General features: G+C 38.2%; 1 protein-coding gene across 3 annotated transcripts in view; it reads left to right on the forward strand.

Annotated features, from left to right (window-relative positions):
* Window positions 1–14,599, forward strand: part of LOC144967418 (epithelial cell-transforming sequence 2 oncogene-like) — a 58,539-nt gene extending 43,940 nt beyond the window's left edge. For all 3 annotated transcript variants that reach the window (XM_078904588.1, XM_078904589.1, XM_078904590.1), the window contains one exon: window positions 14,181–14,599. In XM_078904588.1, coding sequence (XP_078760714.1) covers window positions 14,181–14,311 — 131 coding nt within the window. In that variant the 3' untranslated portion in view covers window positions 14,312–14,599. The remainder of the gene's footprint in view (window positions 1–14,180) is intronic.
* Window positions 14,600–20,774: the final 6,175 nt, after the last annotated feature.

Consider the following 20,774-nt stretch of genomic DNA (forward strand, 5'->3'; position numbering starts at 1 on the left):
TCGAAAAAAAATTGTAATATCGCCTAACAGGCGTCATATCTCGTCGTACATGTGAAATGTTGCATGATGGCTAAGGACCCCTTGTAAAGCGTTTTGAGCATGTTTAGTGGTTATTGCGCTATATAAATAAGCTCGTTTGTTTTTTAATTAGGAGAGTAACTATAATATATTTTGGAAGTGAAAACAAAAAAAAGAACATAACAAAGCAAACATTTTTCTAAATTCCATCATCATCGTCGTCATATATAACACCACCACCACCACCACAATCAGTATCATCATCATCATCGTCATCATCATCATCAGTATCATCATCTATAACACCACCACCACCACCACAATTAATATCATCATCATCGTCATCGTCGCCGTCGTCGTCATCAGTATCATCATCATTATAATTACAATAATCAACAACAATATAACAATAGCAACATCAACGACAATATTCAGCAGCAGCAGCAGGACCACCACCACTACCACCACCACTGACAACAACAAACAACATCACCACGCAATTATCTCCCCATTCTTCGCTCGTTTACATCTTCCTCCTTGTCCATTAATGTCTTCATGTTTGTCTAATGAAGCATCGGCAAAATGTCAAGTTGTGGGGAGGAAAATATCAACGACGTGAAACGAAAGCAATTCGTGCGATCGTAAAATAAATAATAACTCTACATATTAAATGGTCATAACTTTATTAATGGGCTGGAGGAGAAAGTGGAGGAGGAGGAGGAGGACGACGAGGTTTGAGTGGACCAGGAGTTGAGGCGGACGCGGTAAGAATATATTATTGTCCCCAAGTTTCGTGAAGTCAGCAATATTATTATTATTCCGAATGACCTCACTCTTGTGTCAAGTTGTGTCACTTCTCATTCCTGTCGTCTGCTCGGGGTCAAATCGTCTCGTCCAATTTCCACTTCCCATTCACTCTCGTGACATGCGCAGTTCGAAGGAGCCAAGGAACCCAGCCAGACGATGTAATTAGGTCGAGGAATAGACTTATGAAAGCGCTTTTTCCTCATTATGAATTTTTTATTGTAAGGATACCTAGTTTTCATTTATTTCTTTTTTGCTTTAATCCTACGTGTGCATACATGCACGTCTGACACCCGAAAGCAATTATGAGGCTACTTTTAGCATTGTTGTAATGGACAATATTTTGTGTCACTTTTTGAGATTTTCATTACAACAATGAGCCCATAAGGCATTGGGTTATCAGACCTGCAAATATATGCACGTCGCTTTAATCCTAACATACGTAGAAAAAAATAATATTAAAATAAAATAGAATTCCATTGTGTCTTTAGGGTCTATTCCAAGGGGAAGACTGGAATAACCCAGGCGTCAGCCGCAGTGCAGCGCCACAAATTGAGCTAGGGCGAGGTGACTTGCTCAAGGCCACACAGCGCAGCGGGTAATACTCTTCAACAGTCGTAACGTCACTTCCTTCCTAATGACGTATGGTAACTTAGTAACACTGGCTCTAAACTATCGGAACAATGGCGGACGCCGTAAGAAATATTTCTCCGGCGAGCATAAAAGCGTATTCAGATGGAAAAAAACCCCATTAATTTGATAATGTTTTGACTTTTACACATTCTGATCACAAGGCATATGAAAAGTTCTAGCTAGCATGAAGAATAAAAAGTAATGATTTTCTTTGTTTCGAACCAAGATGGCCGCCGTTGCCAGGCGGCGTGACATCAGACTACTGAATCCAATTGAACTCGGTACCTTTCGGGTACGAGGCAAAGGCCGTACCGCTGAGCCACGCTTCCCCACTAAAAAAAATTCAAACTGTTGCATAATTTTTTAGGGAGACGACATTTTATGTTTTCTGCATAGAATTGAGCATTACATTAACTGAGAAGTGAGAAGTAAATCATTCGCTTTCTGTAAATATCATTGCTGTGGCTCAGACCCCCCAACCCCCCCCCCCCCCCCCCCCCCCACCAAAAAAAAAGTTAATATTTTTATGTCAACCGTACAATGACAAAATTAAAAAATGAGAATTTTACTTTGTTATGGTAAGGCAGGAACTTTTTCATAGTCAATTAACTTAACTCTTTCCTTTCCAATCATATTCAGTATTTTCCGAAAATGGCAGGCTTACCTAGCAGAAAAATTAATTTTTAAAACTCAAACAAGCTCTCTACAAAACAACTTTAGGTTCTTATTAATTAAAAAAAAAAGATCATTGTGATGTACAAAATAAATCTGAATAAGAAATAATGTATATTGAGTCGTAACAAAAGTGACGATTTTGATGTAAGTGGTAAGGAGAGGGTTAAACATCTTTAAAGTATATGATGATTTGCGTGGCACAACGCAGAGAGGAAAATACAGTATCCAAAATTATAATCTATCTTTCTTGACCTGCAATCGAACCTCAGATCTTCTGATAAGACGTTAGATATGCTGCCATTTCCTATATCCACAGTGGTTACCCGCATAGAGAATACAGGACCCTAGTCTGTGGTTACCCGGTTGTAAGGACAACTACTAAACTATGACCATAATATTCATTTCTAAAAATTAAGTTTATAAAATCAATAATAACAAACAAACAAATAAACAAGCATAAATAAAAACCAAAACCAAAACAAACAAAATAAAACAACTACAAACATAAAAAAGGATAAAAACAAAAACAAAAAGTAAAAACACAACAATAAAAAAAAAACCCTCCTAAAAATAAATAAAGATATCGAGAAAAACAAAATCATAACAAAACAAAACAAAAATAAAGAAACAAATAAACAAAATCACTTTAAACAAACAAAACATACTTTTATGAGACCTTAGATATGCAAGAAAAAAAAAGTTTATTGTTAGGCTGTTGGTGATTTTAAACCTTGGCTAGGCAAGGCCCCAAAGGGAAATCCCCTATCTCCATGAAGTTTTTAAAACACAGAGATTTAAACGACAATTTCACTTTTGTTATACGGATATTATAGTACATATTATGTACATCGTGCTGTGAATGTGTTTCATGCTGTGATTGTGTGTGTCATGCTGTGAACGTGTGTGTCATGCTGTGAACGTGTGTGTCATGCTGTGAGTGTGTTGTTTATCTTGGTTACGTCTTGTTTGGTTGTAGTCATGCCAGGATGTGATCGAAATCAGCATAGTTCTAATAATATGGGGGTCCCGATAGCGCAGTTGGTAGAGCACTCGCTTCACACGCAAAGGGACCAAGATCGATCCCCATGCAGTCGAGATTTTTTTTTCTCACTCTGCTGTCCACCCAGCAGTGAATGGGTAGCTGAGTCTGTTAGATTTGGCGGAAAGTACTTTGTGATAGACTAGCGTCCTATCCAAAGGATAGCAAGTAATTGCTATTGTCTGTTTCACGGTATGGATACCGGGATAAACTCCGGCTCCACGGGCCCAATGGCTCCGAAGGACTACTTTTTTGTCAGCATAATATGGTTCCAACTAACTGAGCTATCTGGGCCATCACTCCCCCCCCCCCCCCCCCCCACCTCCCCCCACACTATTATACTCAATTTAGTTTAAAGATCGTTGTTTAAGCATTATGTTCATCCCGACCTAATAAAAAAAGTATTTTGTACTAACGCTTTTACAACATCCTTCACTGCTTGTGACCAGGTACTCATTCACAGCTGAGTCGAGCGGGTGGTTGGATGGGAGCATCACCCTTGAATCATATACCTATGATGTTCGCATGGGTGTACGATCGGATAGTGATGTCGTTTCTTCTTCTCTTTACTAGCCTATCCTGCTTCTTTGGTTTGTGATTGTATTTTTGACAGGGGATATTTTTTTTCTGTAAATCTTCTGTCTGTTTGTTCTTGGTTATTTATAATTTAGCTTATGATATCTTTAGGTTATGATTTTGATTTACATTTGTACTATTTTTGTTGGATTGCTTGTTTTTTTTTGTTTCAGCGGTCTCTCGTATAACCTCAATTGTGTTGGAAGAGACCTAAAGCAACAAACAAACAAACAGCTGAGTCGAGTGGGGTAATGTGTGTAAAGTGCCTTACTCACTCAATGACTCAACGTCGGGATCAGAATTTCCCACGATCACTGTGACCCCTCCATCCGGTCACTGATCACACTTAACATTGCTTGACTTTTGTGACAAGACGAGAAACCGCAAGGCTGACCCAGCGAGCCACGAATACCGTTTTGAGAGGCTTGGTCACATATATTATGTAGTATCAAAATTTAGACTACGTCATTTTGTGGCTATGTGGTCTTGTGGTTTGACACTCACCGTCGGATCGGAAGGTCCTGGGATCGAGTCCCGCTCTGAGAGGCTCATAGTTGAATCCTTGAGAAAGGCTCTTCACTCACATTCTCTCACTGTGTAAAAGGAATACCTGACCGTTAACAGCGTTGTCTCTTTCGAAAAATTTGTTTAAAAAATAATTAAAATATCGCCTAACAGGTGTCATGTCTCGGCCTACATGTTTAAGTGTTGCTGTTGGCCAGGGATACATTGTAAAGCGCTTTGATCACGTTTAGTGGATGTTGACTTACTTGACTCATTGCCCATCGCCTCCTAATCTTCGGACTGGGACGCTTTGGCAGCTTCTCTGATTTGTTGTGTGTGAGTTCTTGCCACTCAGCGAGGACGTCACCAGACTCAAATCCTACTTTGACAAGTGGTACCTGAAGATGAACACTTCAAAAACCGTGGCCACTGCATTTCACTTATGCAGTGGTTGGCACACCCGTAAACTGAATGTCCTAGTCGGGGACCAGCCACTCCCATATGAGCCGCGTCCAAAATACCTAGGGGTGACGCTGGATCGCAGCCTTACCTATCGGGTTCATCTCGAAGGGGTTGCCCGGAAGATAGAGAAGCGGAATAGTCTTCTGAGGAAGCTGGCGGGATCGACTTGGGGCGCTAGCCAAGCGCTCCTGAGAACATCCGCCCTGGCACTATGCTATTCCACCGCGGAGTATTGCGCTCCAGTGTGGGGTAGAAGCAGAAACGTTGAGAAGGTGGATGTAAAACTTCGCAAGTCGATGCACATAGTGTCGGGAACGCTAGCAACAACCCCTAGAGAATGGGGCCCGGTGATGGCAGCGATCCAGCCCCCCGATGTCCGGAGGGAGACCATTACGGGAAACTGGCTGAGTAAGATCAAAGAGAGAGGGAATGGGGATACCCCTCTCATGCGCATAATGAACGGTGCCCCCGTTTCGAGCCGAAATAAGTCCCGGCAACCCTTGTACGCAGAATCCCTGACTACGGACAGAGCTGCACATACGAGATGGAAGTCGGTTTGGACGAATTCAATCCCTCGTGGGGGCGGGGACCTACACTCCTCTAAGCTTGGTGAGAAGTTGCCAGGCTTTGATACCAGTAAGAGGAGACACTGGGTAGCTGCGAATCGGCTTCGGTCGAGGAGCTGCCTAACGGCCGGTGCGTTACATCAGTGGGGTCTAACTTCCTGTCCTTTATGTCCACGCTGTGGGCAAGAACCCGAAACGGCAGAGCATCTAGTCGAAAGGTGTGTTGTGACGATGCTACCGGGCGGGTTCGCGACGGTGCACGAATGCGGACCGGACTTTGCTGATTGGGTCGATCGTCATAACATAATAGTGTGAACCATAAGAAGCTGCTGCTGCCACTGATGACGGTCTACTGTGAAAGATGTGCTCTAAATCATTTTCTCACCTTAGTTCTTGTGTGTCCTTGAGGCGCTTGAGGTCTTTATTTATCGTAGTGTGTATTATGCTTATTGTGTTTGTTATGTCTGCTTGGTGTAAAGAATAACGCCATTAGTGGATATTGTTCTATAGAAATGCTCGTATATTTTTTGTATAATTTAGAAAAAACAAAAACGATAACGTGAGCTTTTGTATTTGGATGGGTATTATTTATTTATTTATTTATTTATTTATTTATTTATTTTTTTACATCTGATAATGTTGAGAAAATGTGTCTTTCGCAAGGACTCAATTTGGCTCCGCCCACTGCTGGATTCAAACCAGGGACCTAGAGATTCGGAGCCGAGTGTTCATGCTACAAGATCACTGGCTAAGCTGTATGGGATTTACTAGATATCGCAATTAAAGCGCGCGCACACACATACACATACATACATTCTCACACACACACACACATACTAATCCCCCCCCCCCCACACACACACACACTCATTCACACACCTACAGACACGCACACTCACACACATACACACTCACATACACACACGCACACTCATACACACATTCACACCCCCACAAACACAAAACACATACACACACACACAAACACACACGCATTCACACACAGAACACAATTCAAATCCTGTCTAATCCTGGCTAGTTACGTTACCAGCTGACATTGAATCTTTATTGGGCCTTTAATTTTATTGATTTTTCCAGGAAGCCTACAGCTATTTCCTGTTTTACAAATAATAATAATGTTTTTTTTATTTAGAATTTTTATCATCGTTTAAACGTGTCGTCATCCCAATTGAGACTTAACGAAATCGAATCGTGCCGACAGACGAAATACGACTATGTGGTATAGTTATAGATAGTATGCGCTTGGCTAAGAAGCTCATAACATTGCCATCCGGAAGTATAACGGACCAACACACAAAAGTGTGTGTATCCATGAACGTTTATAGTCGGGTTAATACAGTTCAGTGAGCATTACTCATATACGCGGATGGCAAAAAAACAATAACAAAGACCCGAGTGACGTCATCTTCGAACTATCTATATTGGTATGACAGTCGATTTCGAATCGGAAGGTTCTGGGTTTGAGACTCGCTCGGCGCATAGTTGAGTCCTTGGAAAAGGCTCTTTACTCACATTCTTTCACCGTACTCGGGTGTAAAATGAGTACCTGGCCGTTAACAGCGTCGTCTCTGTCCGAAAAAAAAAAAGTAATATCGCCTAACAGGCGTCATGTCCCGTCCTACATGTTAAGTGTTGCTGTTGGCCAGGGCCCCCTGTAAAGCGCGTTGAGCACGTTTAGTGGATATTGCACTTTATAAAAGCTCAACTAAAAGAAAAAAAAAAAAAAGCCCGGATCTAGCCTCTCACGTCACATCTCGTCGCCGTGTACGAGATCTTACAAAGTACACGGAACGTGAAGTCTCTCAAACGATATGCAGCGTCGGTACTTACATCGATCTTAACTCACTCAATCCTACAGATTTTTGCTACTATTCAAAATTGAAATAAAATGTATTTAAAATGAGCATGTACATATATTATAGTTTTATTCAACTACCATTAACATGTTTAAACTAAAAACATTAGCTTTGATACTAGATACGCCTATAATGTATCTCAGAAAAATGTAATAAATAAGCATGAGGGTAAAAGTAACCCTGGTTAACTACGGATATAGTCGGTGTTGGGGTTGAGTGAGTTAACATTCTTAATCGGGGAAAAGAGGGCGGGGTTACTTTAACTTTTTGAAATAGAAACCGAGACTACAATAACAACAATATTGTATTCTCGGATAGAAATATCCTATCTTCTTCCTGGTTATACCGCTTTGTGGTCTTGTGGTATGACACCTACCTTCGGATCAATAGATCCTGAGTTCGAGACCCGTTCTGAATGGCGTAGGTACGGTTGATTCTATGGAAAAGAAAAAGCCCTTTATTCATGTTCTCTCACCGTACTCATGTCTAAAATGAGTATCTGGCTGAAAACAGCGTTGTCTCTGCCAAATATAATATATATCTCGACTGCACACCGGGATCGATCTCGGGCCCCTTTTGTGTGTGAAGCGACTGCTCTACCAACTGAGCTATCGGGACCCCCAGCAAGACTTATTAACGAACACAACTGTTGGGGCGTGTTTTGACTTGGTTTTTGTGGACAATGTTTTTTTAAATTATTTTATTTATTTATTTATTTAGTTTTAGGCGTTTGTGCAGGTGCCTTTCAAAACGTGCTATGTCCCATTTTCATAATTCAAGGATAATCGCAATTTTTGCGTCATTCATTTAATGACCTGAAGAGGAAAATACGTGTCTTGTGTGTGTGTCTCATGAAACAGTACACTGGGTGTTTTGAAACCCCAAATTTCTGGGTGGGGTTCCTACCTCCCATAGTGGGCAGGGAGGTACTTGCTGTATCTTCTATCCCCCTTTATCTGTTTTCCAATTGCTTTCTGTCTTTGTCTTGGGGTGAGATTGCTTGGTTTGTCCTGACCTTGGCCGGAGTCCTTGGCTGGGAGGGAAACAGTCGAATGTATAGTTATAGTTTTGGGAGTTGATATTTTTTCCCTTGTAAATCATCTCTCTGTTATGTACTGTTATTCTTTTCATTTTTAACATATGATTTGTAAACATTTGAGTGTATTCCTCTTAGTGGAGACCTGTGCTTGTGTCTGGATGAGACATTTAGGTGATCTCAAACTGAGTACTTTGATAGTGTGCTCTTGGAACCTGCATCTGTTTCCTATTTGAACAAATTCCCCTTTGTCTTACCTTTTCTTGTTTGCTTTAATCGTAATTCTAGAACTTTTTACTATCCCATTTTCTTCCTTTTTACTGGCGCTGATATGACCTTAGTGTGTTGCAAGCGCCGTAAAACCCTTAAAATCAAACAAAAACAAACAAATCCCAAATTTTCTATTGTGATTCTAAACAACAATGTGAAATTGAATGTAAGCTTCAAAATTTAGTAAACGTTTCGCGTTTCCCCTCTATCAACAAAACAGGATGATTGAAACACTACATTATCTCATTCGTCTGTCTTGTTTCATTCATCTTGCTTTGTTAATAAAGGGGAAACCCGAAACGTTCACATTATCTGTGTTCGTTTATTAAATTGAAACAAACAGTCAATTTCACATTGTTATTTATTTCTTCGAGCTTCGAGCAGCAGCAACATTTACATTATATGGTGATTCGATGGAGTCCAAATGACAGCTTGAGATTGTTAACTCATTTTCTGTCTGTACGTGACTTAGAACGTTTAGAACGTCAGCTACTCGTTTTGTTGTCAGTGTGTTTGTGTGTGTGTGTATGTCTATGTGTGTTTGTGTGTGTGTATGTGTGTGTGCGTGCGTGTGTATGTTTGTGTGCATGTGTGGTGTGTGTGCGTGTGTGTGTGTGTGGTGTGTGTGGTGTGTGTATGTATGTGTGTGTGCGTGTGTGGTGTGCGTGTGTGTGTGTGTTGTGTGTATGTATGTGCGTGTGTGCGTGTGTGTGTTGTATTCCCCCCACCCCTCATTATTTAGCTGTCAACTTGACAGTTTTCATCCAGAGAGTGAGGTGACTTTAACTTCTTTTATAATGATCTGAAAATAAAAAAAAAGAAATCTAAAAGAAGCAATACATATATATATATATATATATTTATATATGTATATACAGAGAGAGAGAGAGAGAGAGAGAGAGAGAGAGAGAGAGAGAGAGAGAGAGAGAGAGAGAGAGAGAGAGAGAGAGAGAGAGAAAGAGAGAGAGAGAGAGAGAGAGAGAGAGAGAGAGAGAGAGAGAGAGAGAGAGAGAGAGAGAGAGAGAGAGAGAGAGAGAGAGAGAGAAAAGGTTTAGTATTACCCAGCAAACATCAACGTTTTCCACAAACAGTTTTAATGGGGCCAGTTCAAAAAGTAATCTCTTTGGGCCAGATGGCCAAGAGGATGAGCCCAGGATGGAGCGATAAACGTATCTCATATTGGTCCCTTGCTGGCGCTGGCCCTGGGGATGACGCCTGCGATTATCTCGTGCTTTTCTCGAGATAGTGTTTAAAGACAACCCCCCCCCCCCCCCCCCCATTCCCCCCTTTTATCACCCGGGGATAAATAAAAGATTATAATTAAAAATTTTTTAAAAAATGACCACCTTACTTGATCCTACTTTATACCTGTCGTGTTTTACTCTGAAGGCCGGTGGATATTTTCTGTGGACGTCAACTAGGCGAAATACCTTGTTGAAAACATTTTACGATTGGACAGATTATTGCCATTTAAACACGACAAGCTAGTCGCACAACAGTTCGTAAACATTTAATGAAGACACTAACGCCATAATATGCCATAGGGTAACAAAAGTACCCCCCCCCCCCTTCCCCTCCCCGACTTACGATTAGGGATGGTTTTTTTTTTATTAATACATATTGTCATGGGGTAACCCCCGACGTACGAATAGGGTTAACGAAGACACTCACGCCACTGGGTGACCAAGAACAACAACGAGAATTATGCGGTAACTAACCCTCGTCACCGCCCCCCCCCCCCCCCAAAAAAAAAAAAAACAAAAACAAAACAAACAAAAAACAAAACCCAACAAAACAAAAACAAAAAGGCCAAATTACAAAACAAAACCAAAAACAAACATACAAAAAAAAACAAAAAAAAAACGTATTTAAAATTCTGGCCAGAACGCTCGTCCTTCAAATATCGCTCGATTAAAGCGGCCCTCATCCTCATCTTGGCAAAAAACTCAAAATATCTGAGCCGTCCTTGAAGTCTTCCTTTGAAGTCTCAGGTTTGAGAGTTTTTTTTTTGGGGGGGGGGGGGGGGGGAAGAGTACGGTAGAATTGATGATGATCCGCGTATATATCATGGCGACGTGCACTTGTTTGCAGGTCTCATAACCCAATTCCTTATGGGCTCATTGTTGTAATGGATATCTAAAAAAAAAAGTGAAATAAATTTTCCATTATAAAAAAGTTCAACTAGGCCTATCAGGTTAGTTCGGATGTCAGCAGATGTGTATACGGCGTGTCGTGGCATTGACTTAAAAACCTATAAATAGCATATCGTCTGTCATTTATGTTCACTGACAATTTTATGTCATTAATAGGGTTCAACAGTTGTGACGTCATTTTCCCTCGTAATGACGCATAGTAACTAGTTCTAAACTATCGGAACGGACACCATTATTTCCATCACCACCCTTATGAAATACTTCTCCGACGAGCATAACAAGTGTATGTGGAATAGAAAAACAGTATAAAGCTGATCATGTTTTGACTTTTAAACATTCTGATCACATGACATGTGAAAAAGTTCTAGCCAGCATGAAGAATAAAAAGTACCTAATTTCTTTGTTTAGAACAAAGCTGCTGGTTGCCGGGAGGACGTGACACCAGACTATTGAATCCTATTTCATTCAGTCATAACAGGGACGTGACAACCATGTTACTCGCCATTAATGTCACGTATAGTTTTATTATAAACATCATGCATTGTTTTATAGTTTTAACGAGTGATTTATAGTTATAGAGATATTAGGTTAACGTGTTCTATAAATGACATGCTGGAATGCTACACAGGCGTTTAGTAATGGGTAATTTTTAACTCTCTCATTACCAGCCATTTTCAGAATTTTTCATGAAACTTCACAATTACCCAACACAAAAATCGATTTTTTTCTACTCAAACAGAAAAGGAACAAGTAGATACGTTCCATAAATATAATTGTCCAATGTCTAATTTTTATCGCTATAACAAAGTATTTTCTATATAATTTGTGATGTACAAAGGATATCAGAATGAGAAAACTGTTGGTTGCATCGTAACGAATGTGGCGATTTTCCTATGGGTGGTAAGGAGAAGGTTAAAATAATTTTATGATAGTCACATTTTAAGGTCTTCGCTTTCGCATGAGTACCAGTAACATGTTACCACCACAATTTTTAACATTTAGTTCGTTCCTAAGCGTGTACCCAAACTTAAGTACGGGAAGTGAAGCAATATAATATCTGATAGAAAACGTTTTAAATAAAAAGACTTCAAGAAATTAACTTTGCCACCAAATAAAGTTCACAGACACTATACTTTTTAACTCTCTCCTTACCGATGATTTTCAGTATTTTCCCAAAATGGCAGCCTTATCCAGCAGAAAAATTGATTTTTTAACCTCAAACAAGCTCTCTACAAAACAACTTTATGTTCTTTTTAATTAAACAAAGATCATTCCTCAAAGTTTTTGATGTACAAAATAAATCTGCATAAGAAAAATGTATATATTGTGTCGATTTTGCTACAGGTGGTAAGGAGAGGGTTAATGCACAGCAGGGTGCCTCTTGCAGGCAGTTGATGCAATAATATTAAGATCCCATCATCTTTACCGTGCAGTCCCTGGAATAAGAATAGGACGAACGGTCGTTTTGCTTTTTGCTTGCGTGGAGTTGGAATAGGAGGCGACTAAATAGCTTGTCCGTGGTGGGGAGATGATACAAATTCCAATTATTTTTGGGTTTCAAACCCCGAAATATATATATGATATTTGATATTGACAGGATAAATCATTATCGCATAGGCCATCATTATGCACTGTGTTCAACTCAATAAATAATATCGTTGGTTTCCATCAGCTCTTGCTGTTCGGCTGAATGGGATTGCAGATTGGAACTAGTTAACTACCGTACTCTGCAAATAACATTTTAAAATTTGGCCAGAAAACTCGTCCTTCAAATATCGATGAATTTAAATGACCCTCATTATGCAAAAAACCCTCTCAAAATTGAGACCTTACGAGGACTTCGCGAAGTCCTATTTTTGAGAGTTTTTGCCAAAATGAGGGCCATTTAAATTGATCGATATTTGAAGGACGAGTTTTCTGGCCAAAATGTTAAATACGTGTCTTTCCAGAGTACGGCAGTTTACTGGTTGTTATTATATTTTCATAGTTTGATCTTGTAGGTAAGAGTAACGACCAGTTATGAAATGATAAAGATCTAAAATGGAAAAATATACACAATGGAATATGCAGCTGTCGTAGTTACTGACTGATTATATCATTGGGTATGGATTGTTTTGGTGGAAATGTATTGATGGCGGTGGTGGTGGTGGTGGTGGTGGTGATGATGATGGTGATGATGATAATGATGATGATGATGATGATGATGATGATGATGATGATGATGATGATGATGATGATGTGGTGGTGGTGGTGGTGATGGTGATGATGCCGTACTCTGGAAAAATTCATATTTGAAAATTTGGCCCGAAAACTCGTCCTTCAAATATCGATCGATTTAAATGACCCTAATTTTTTTTTTTTTTAACAATTTTGTGCATTTGCATATGTATACATTGTCGCCATAGATTCTCATCCTTGTATTTATACATTTTCATGCATGCCACGCCTGTAAACGAATTTCCATTTTTTTTTGATGAATAAAGTATGTTATTATTATTATTATTATTATTATTATTATTATTATTATTATTATTATTATTATTATTATTATTATTATTATTATTATTCATTATCATTATCGTTATCGTTATTATTATTATTATTATTATTATTATTATTATTATTATTATTATTATTATTATTATTATTATTATTATTAATTATTCGCGGAGCTTTTTATCTGGGCACAGAGGAACAATTTCTGCATTTAATATCATATATCTCGCTCAATTATCGTAGAATTCTTTTGCAATGCTAAGAACGGTAAATGGTTCATATAAATTTTAAGAAATTGATTTTAAATGCAAGTACTTCCACTTCATTGTCATACTCGCTAACCGGAAGGTTGACACACAACCCTTGTGCTAAAATGATGGCGTCTGTCGATGGGGTGTGACGAAATTTTTTTGGAATTTTTCGATAAAATCATTACGATGTCTAATCAATCTCATAATACACGCAAACCATCTTTATGTTAATTGTAAACACCGTGCAAATTTTGGGGATTATTGGTCATGTGGTTTCGGAGCCTTAGGGCTAACCATAGAGAATACTCCCTAGTCTGTGGGGCTAACCCACACCGAAGACTGACTCCAACGACCCGTGATGATACCAAGCTCGAAAAAAACAACAAAAAAAAAAAAAAAACAACAACAACAAAAACAAAACAAACGACAGAGGACGTCGGGTGCTTGGTATGGGTAGGTTTAGCGGCTCTTCTCTTTATTCTTAGCATTTTGTCCGTGCCCGACTTCTTTATCCGGAAGACGACAGAGGACGGCATTGCCGGGTCGTCGGAGTCAGGGCTAACCCACACCGGAGACTGACTCCGACGACCCCGCACTGCCGTCCCCTGCCGTCTTCCGGATAAAGACGTGGGACACCAACAAAATACTAAGAAAAAAGAGAAGAGCCGGGTTCGCCCTTAGTGTTACAAAAAATCCAGTAGCCAAATGTGTAGTTAGATTAGTGAAGCATTGATCTCATTTCTGCTGTTTATCCCCAGATGTGAAACACGTGTAGTTAGATTAGTGAAGCATTGATCTCATTTCTGCTGTTTATCCCCAGATGTGAAACACGCCTTCAGAATGGAAACTCCCAAGCAATCTTGGACATGCGCAGCGGAGACGTCCAACGACAAGTTCAACTGGGTGCACATCCTTGAAATGACCCTGCGGGGCGCCATTGAACGGAAGTAGTGGCCAGGTTTTTTTTTTTTTTTAGTGAATTAGGGTAAAAAATATAGTAACTAACTAATTTATTTAAATTGACCTTTTATCCGTCCGAAACGATGTGTCTATTTGTCGAATCTTGGTATCGTTTTTCTTCGTTCGTTCGTTCGTTTGTTTACATTATATTCTATTTTGAAAATTACAATCTGTGATAATTGTTGATGCACTTATTGTTATCATTATTATTATTGATATCTGTGATATATATTCGTGGTGTCTTTGTTAAAGAAATTAAATAAACACTATGGTTGTTAACAATAGCTTTTTTCATATATGACCAATGCTGTCAAAATGGTAATATGTCGTGGTTGATCTGATATCAAAATTTGAAATACCAGTTTTTATATAGCGAAATATCCACTTAATGTGCTCAAACCGCTTTACAATGGGTCCCTGACCAACAGCAACATGTAACATGTAGTACGAGACATGACGCCTGTTCGGCGATATTACAATTTTTTTTTCCGACAGAGACAACGCTGTAAACGGCCAGGTACTAATTTTACACCTGAGTACGGTGAGAGAATGTGAGTAAAGAGTCTTTTCCAAGGACTCAACTATGCGCCGAATGAAATTTGGACTGTAAGGTTAACATATCTCGCATGTATTGTAAATCAAAATAAATGATGCTTTTATCAGGGAGAGAGCTAAATTTTGTTTCCTAAACTTGGAAAAAAAATTAGTTCTTCATAGCCATTAGCCATGGAGCCAGAGTTTATCCCGGTTTCTATAGCGTGAAACGGACACCAGCAATTGCTTGCCACTCTTTGGATTGGACACTAGTATATTGCAAATTACTTTCCACCAGATCTAACAGACCCAGCTACTCAATCACTTCTGGGTGTACAAGGGGTCAGAATAAAAAAAAAAAATATCGACTTTGCCCGGGGTTCGATCTGGGTCCCTTTGCGTGAGACGCAGGTGCTCTGTCAACTGCCCCAAATAGCTACTCAAAGTTTTGTCAATTCTAGTCATTTTTAGTTTCGAACCCAATTTTATTGATTCAGTCCAGTCCGACATGTTACCAGATACCCCTGGGTCACATATTAGTGTCAATTTCAAGTGTCTTGATGAGTCTTGGTGTTTTGCTCTTTTGGCAGCAAAGGGTTAATTTCAAGTCTGTTTGTTTGTATGTTTGTTTGTTTTTTAGTGTGACGGTGGTGGTGGTGGTGGTGGTGGTGGTGGTGGTGGTGGTGGTGGTGGTTTAAGCTTCGTGCTCACCAATCATCCGCTAAATAAGTGGAAGAGGATAGGGGATTTGGGGCGATGACAAGACGACGACAGCAGCAATGATGATGATGATGATGGTGATGATGATGATGATGATGATGATGATGATGGTGATGGTGATGATGATGATGATGATGATGATGATGATGATGATGATGATGATGATGATGAAGAAGATGATTTGATGAAATGATGTAATGATGGTGGTGATGTTAATGCTGATGCTAATGATGATGTTGATGATGGTGATGATGGTATTGATGTTGACGATGATCATGACGATGATGATATTGATGTTGATCATGATGATAATGATGATGACGATGAGAGAGTGGTACAAAGCATTGATAGAATTTTATTATATATTTCATATAGATAACGTTCCCGTGTTCTCGTTACTTCGTCATATAATTTTATTTACACGCACATCTTTTCCATCAACACATCTGGTTTGTTTACAGAATTCATGTCAATCGTGTCTTATTTATCTCTCATGTATTCTTTATTATATATTTTCATTTTATTTCTTGACTATAATATATTATCTTGATATATATATATATATATATATATATATATATATATATATATATATATATATATATATATATATATATATATATATATATATATATATCCTTCTATATATATATGAAGAGTGGTTTTCCAAAACTCCATTTTTTTTCCATTTTGAGATATTGAGGATTATTTCCCCTAAAATTTCTCATTCGGTCTATCATTTGATCATATTTAAACTTCAAATTCTTACAAGTCTAGGGATTTTTTTTTGGTGTCAATTGATATTTAAAATAAAGTTTACATTTCAATTTATCTCATGGATGGAAAATCTAAAAAAAAAAGTAGAAAAATCGACCTAACGATTTTGCCGACAACCTCCGTTCCCAGCATTTTATCCGTATTGCAGGGACATCCATATAGTGGAATCAGTCCCTGAAGTGTACAAATAGAGGAGAGAAAAAATCGTCCCAAGACAACCTGTCCGGATAATGGGGACATTCGAATTGCGGAGTTCCGGATTAGAGAGACGCGACTGTGTACGTACACAAAACACTGTACTTATATAATTATACGTTTGAATAGAATAGATAATTATAAAAAATTATTAAGAATTCAATATATTGATTTATCATGATAAATATTTGTTATTATAATATTATTGTACTTAAAAAAACGAAACTTGTTGATTCTGTTTTATGATGTTCGTCCAATAGTTACAGTGATATTGATCGAAACCAAAGTGATTCTATGTTCATTATTATAATCCAACAGTTTCAATCCTTCTTAAAACAAAATTTTAGAAAAAAAAGTCCTTTCATTCATGTTGCAGGGGAATTTTTTTTTTTTTTTTGTTCCTTTAAAAGTCATTTAGAAATGCATAGACGAATTGAATGGACCGATTAGCGGTCTTTGCTTCGTACCCGGAAGGTATCGAGTTCGATCACCCGCCGCTGCGCTGTGTGGCTTTGAGCAAGTCATCTCGCCGTAGCTCAACTTGCGGCGCTGCACTGCGGCTGATGCCTGGGTTATTCCAGTCTTCGTTTAAAACGGTTGACTCCAGCAGGGTTTGAGCAGAAAGTCGTTCTGTTCTAAGACTTTTTGTTGTTTTTTTTCTATGCTTTTCACATAAATGTTTATAATAGTTTCATTTTAAAATTTTTATAATTATTGGTACCTTTATAAATATTGACATATTTAGAGGAAATTGACTCTTTAGCACTAGTAGAGGAAAGTGACTTTTTAACAAAAGCAATATAAAATGGTAATGTTTAATACGCTTTGTTTTGTTTTTCTTCTGTCGCCTTTTCGTTGTCGTCAAATACCGTTTTTCTGCCGTACCCTGAAAAAACCCATATTTAAAAATTTGGCTGGAAAACTCGTCCTTCAAATATCGATCGATTTAAATGACCCTCATCTTGGAAAAAAACCCGAAGTCCCAGGTTTGAGAGTTTTTGCCAAGATTAGGGTCGTTTAAATCGATCGATATTTGAAGGACGAGTTTTCTGGCCAAATTTTTAAATATGGGTTTTTTCCAGAGTACGGCAGTCTTTCATCGTTATAGTATTCGTAATTTTTATTTGGAATTTTAGAATTTTAATCCATGATGCCGTTTTATAACCAGCTTTATCGGGTTTTTTTATTTATTTATTTTGTGTGAACTCCCCAAAGGCTTCGATTTTATTGTAACAGTCTAGGCACGGAAGGTGTTTATCCCAGATCATAATTAATTATTATATCTAAAATAAACGATAAGTTTTAAAAGAAAAAAAAAAGTATGTGAACAGGTTGGGGGTTGGAGTAATTTTTTACTGGGATTCTTTGTTGAAGGGTTTTAACAAATTGAGCAGGAATTGGTTGGACTTTGGCTTAAAAAGATATTATGTTTATCCCCCATCCACCCCGCCCCTTCCATCTTTGTAAAGTTGCAGTGACGGGAAATAAGGGACCTTTTCTCAACTTTTATATCCAAATGCAAACCCATTTTCATGTGGTATAAAAACTTGTGACAGTTTTTATTTGAATTAACCACGTCAATATTAGAATAAAAAGAAATAAAAAGCTTCTTTTTTTTTTCGTGAATCACAAATCTTGAGCACGCACACCGGATCAAGTATTTAAGTCTCCCCCAACCACCTTTTCACACACTTGTCTGCGTTACACAATGACTACTATTTATGTCACCCTTTAATCGAAGGTTAAAAAAAAACAAAAAGTTTACAACCCCCCCCCCCCCCAAGAAAAAAAGCAAACCCCCTCCCCCCACAAAAAAAAAATAAATAAATAAATAAAAACTAGTGATTCAATTTTATGACACTAACTAATGGGCAAAAGGGGTTTGGGGTGGGGGAGGTGAGAGTTAACCCAAGTTAACCTGTACCAAATTTTTGATATAGAACCAGGAATAACACAGAAAGAAAAAATTATTAATAAAAATTCACTAATTTCGCTCAATTGCCTTCTTCCGAATGTTCCACTTACAAACAAAACATAGGTTTGGAGTATTTAGTACTCCATGTCAAACCTTTTCACGAATCGACGGGCTTCCAAATATTTCCTCTTAAAATTGAAAATGTTGCTGCTTGAAGCTCGAAGGAAAAAATAACGAGAAGTATTGAATTGTAAGCTTCAATTTATTATATGAAGACAGATACGATCGACGTTTCGGGTTTCCCCTTTATCAACAATACAGGATGAATGTAGTGTTTCATTCATCCTGTTTTGTTGATAAAGGGGAAACCCGAAACGTCTAGAGTATTTGTCTTCTGTCTAATAAATTTAAGCTTACAATTCAATACTTATCGTTATTTTTTCCCCCCAATATTTTCTCTGAAAAACAAAATAAATCGATACGGGTTGATGTAACCATAAAATCATAACAATCCATGAACATCATTTCTGGGTGGGGCTCTTGACCTCCCATAGTGGACAGCGAGTTACTTAATGTGTCTTCGATCCCTCTATAGCTGTTTTCCAATTTGCCTTCTGTCTTTGTTTTGGAATGAGATTACTTGATTTTGTCCTGGCCCAGGCCGGATGCCCTGGCTGAGAGGAAAACAGCCAAATGTATAGATAGTTTTTGGGAGATGATATTATTTCCCTTGTAAATCATCTCTCTGTTATGCACTGTTTTATGTTTTGTTTGCATATTATTTATGATTTGTAAACATTTGAGTACATTCCTCCTAGTGGGGACCTGTGCGTGTGTTTGGATGAGACTTTTAGGTGATCTCAAACTAAGAACTTTGATAGTGTGCTCTTGGAATCTACACCTGTTTCTTATTTGAACCAATTCCCCTTTGTCTTACCTTTTCTCGGGTGCTTCTTTCATTGTAATTCAAGAACTTATTGCTCTCCTATTTTCTTCCTTTTTACTGGCGCTGATATGACCTTAATGTGTTTCAAGCGCCGTAAAACCCTAAAAATAAAACAATCAAAACCAACATTCTCGCTGAAGAAAACAATATAATTAGATACGGGTTGAAGTAACCATAAAATCATAACAACCCACACACATCATTTATTATCATTTTCACCTTTTTGACAATTTACATTCCATTTTTTTACGCGGGTCATAAATTGCACTAATCACCGATTCATATCGCCCCAGCAATGTGGTCATGTGGTATGACAATCATTTTAGGATCGGAAGGTCCAAGGTTCGAGTTCTGCTCCGTTCTGTGTGACTCATAGATGCGTTTTAAAAAAAAATCTTTTAACTCACATTCTCTCACCATACTTAGGAGTAAAATGAGCACCTTGAGGTTAATAGCGTTGTCCCTGTCGAAAATTTTTTTATTGTGTTAGCGTCTTACAGGAGTCGTGTTAAGTCCCAATGTTAAGTGTTGCTGTTGGTAACATCGTAAAGTTCTTTAATACGTCAGTGATCCTTATTATTTTTTGTTTTGGTTAAAACTTCTTCTTCTTCTTCTTCTTCTTCTTCTTCTTCTTCTTCTTCTTCGTGTAGTTATCCTCTCGATGCTTCAGTTGCACATAAGGCCACACATTGTGTAGTCCTTACTTAGTTATCCTCTCGATGTTTCAGTTGCACATAAGGCCACACATTGTGTCGTAACATGACGTAGTTACAGTGAATGACATAATCAGTCAGATGGTGAAAAGGTTTGAACTGAGAGTTTTGGGAGATGATTTTTTTTTGTCTTGTAAATCATCACTTTGTTATGCACTGTATTATGTTTTGTTTACATGTGATTTGTAAACATTTGAGTGTATTCCTCTCAGTGGAGACGGGTTAGACTTTTAGGTGATCTCAAACTAAGTACTTTGATCTTTGATAGTGTGCTCTTGGAATCTACACTTGTTTCCTATTTGAATCAATTCCCCTTTGTCTTACTTTTTCTTGGGGGTTTTAATTGTAATTCTTGACCTTTTTTCTATCCCATTTTCTTCCTATTTGATGGCGCTGATAATATGACCTTAATGTGTTGCAAGCGCCGTAAGACCCTTAAAAACAAACTAACAAACATTGTTCGTTGAATTTGCACATCGACGGAGATTATCTGCCTGAATGAGTCATATGAAGATATGGTTCATGAAGAAGAAGAAACAGGTCCTTCTGCGACATTTTTGTGTCTTCTTATGCCTTGAACATTTTATGATTAATGATGTTAAATATGGCAAAGGGGAAAAAATCCAGTGTACTTACCAGCAATTTTTAAAAGAA

The sequence above is a fragment of the Berghia stephanieae genome, chromosome 3 (genome assembly GCF_034508935.2).
Source record: "Berghia stephanieae isolate SIO BIC M18660-M18661 chromosome 3, UCSD_Bste_1.3, whole genome shotgun sequence".
Classification (NCBI taxonomy): Eukaryota; Metazoa; Mollusca; class Gastropoda; order Nudibranchia; family Aeolidiidae; genus Berghia; species Berghia stephanieae.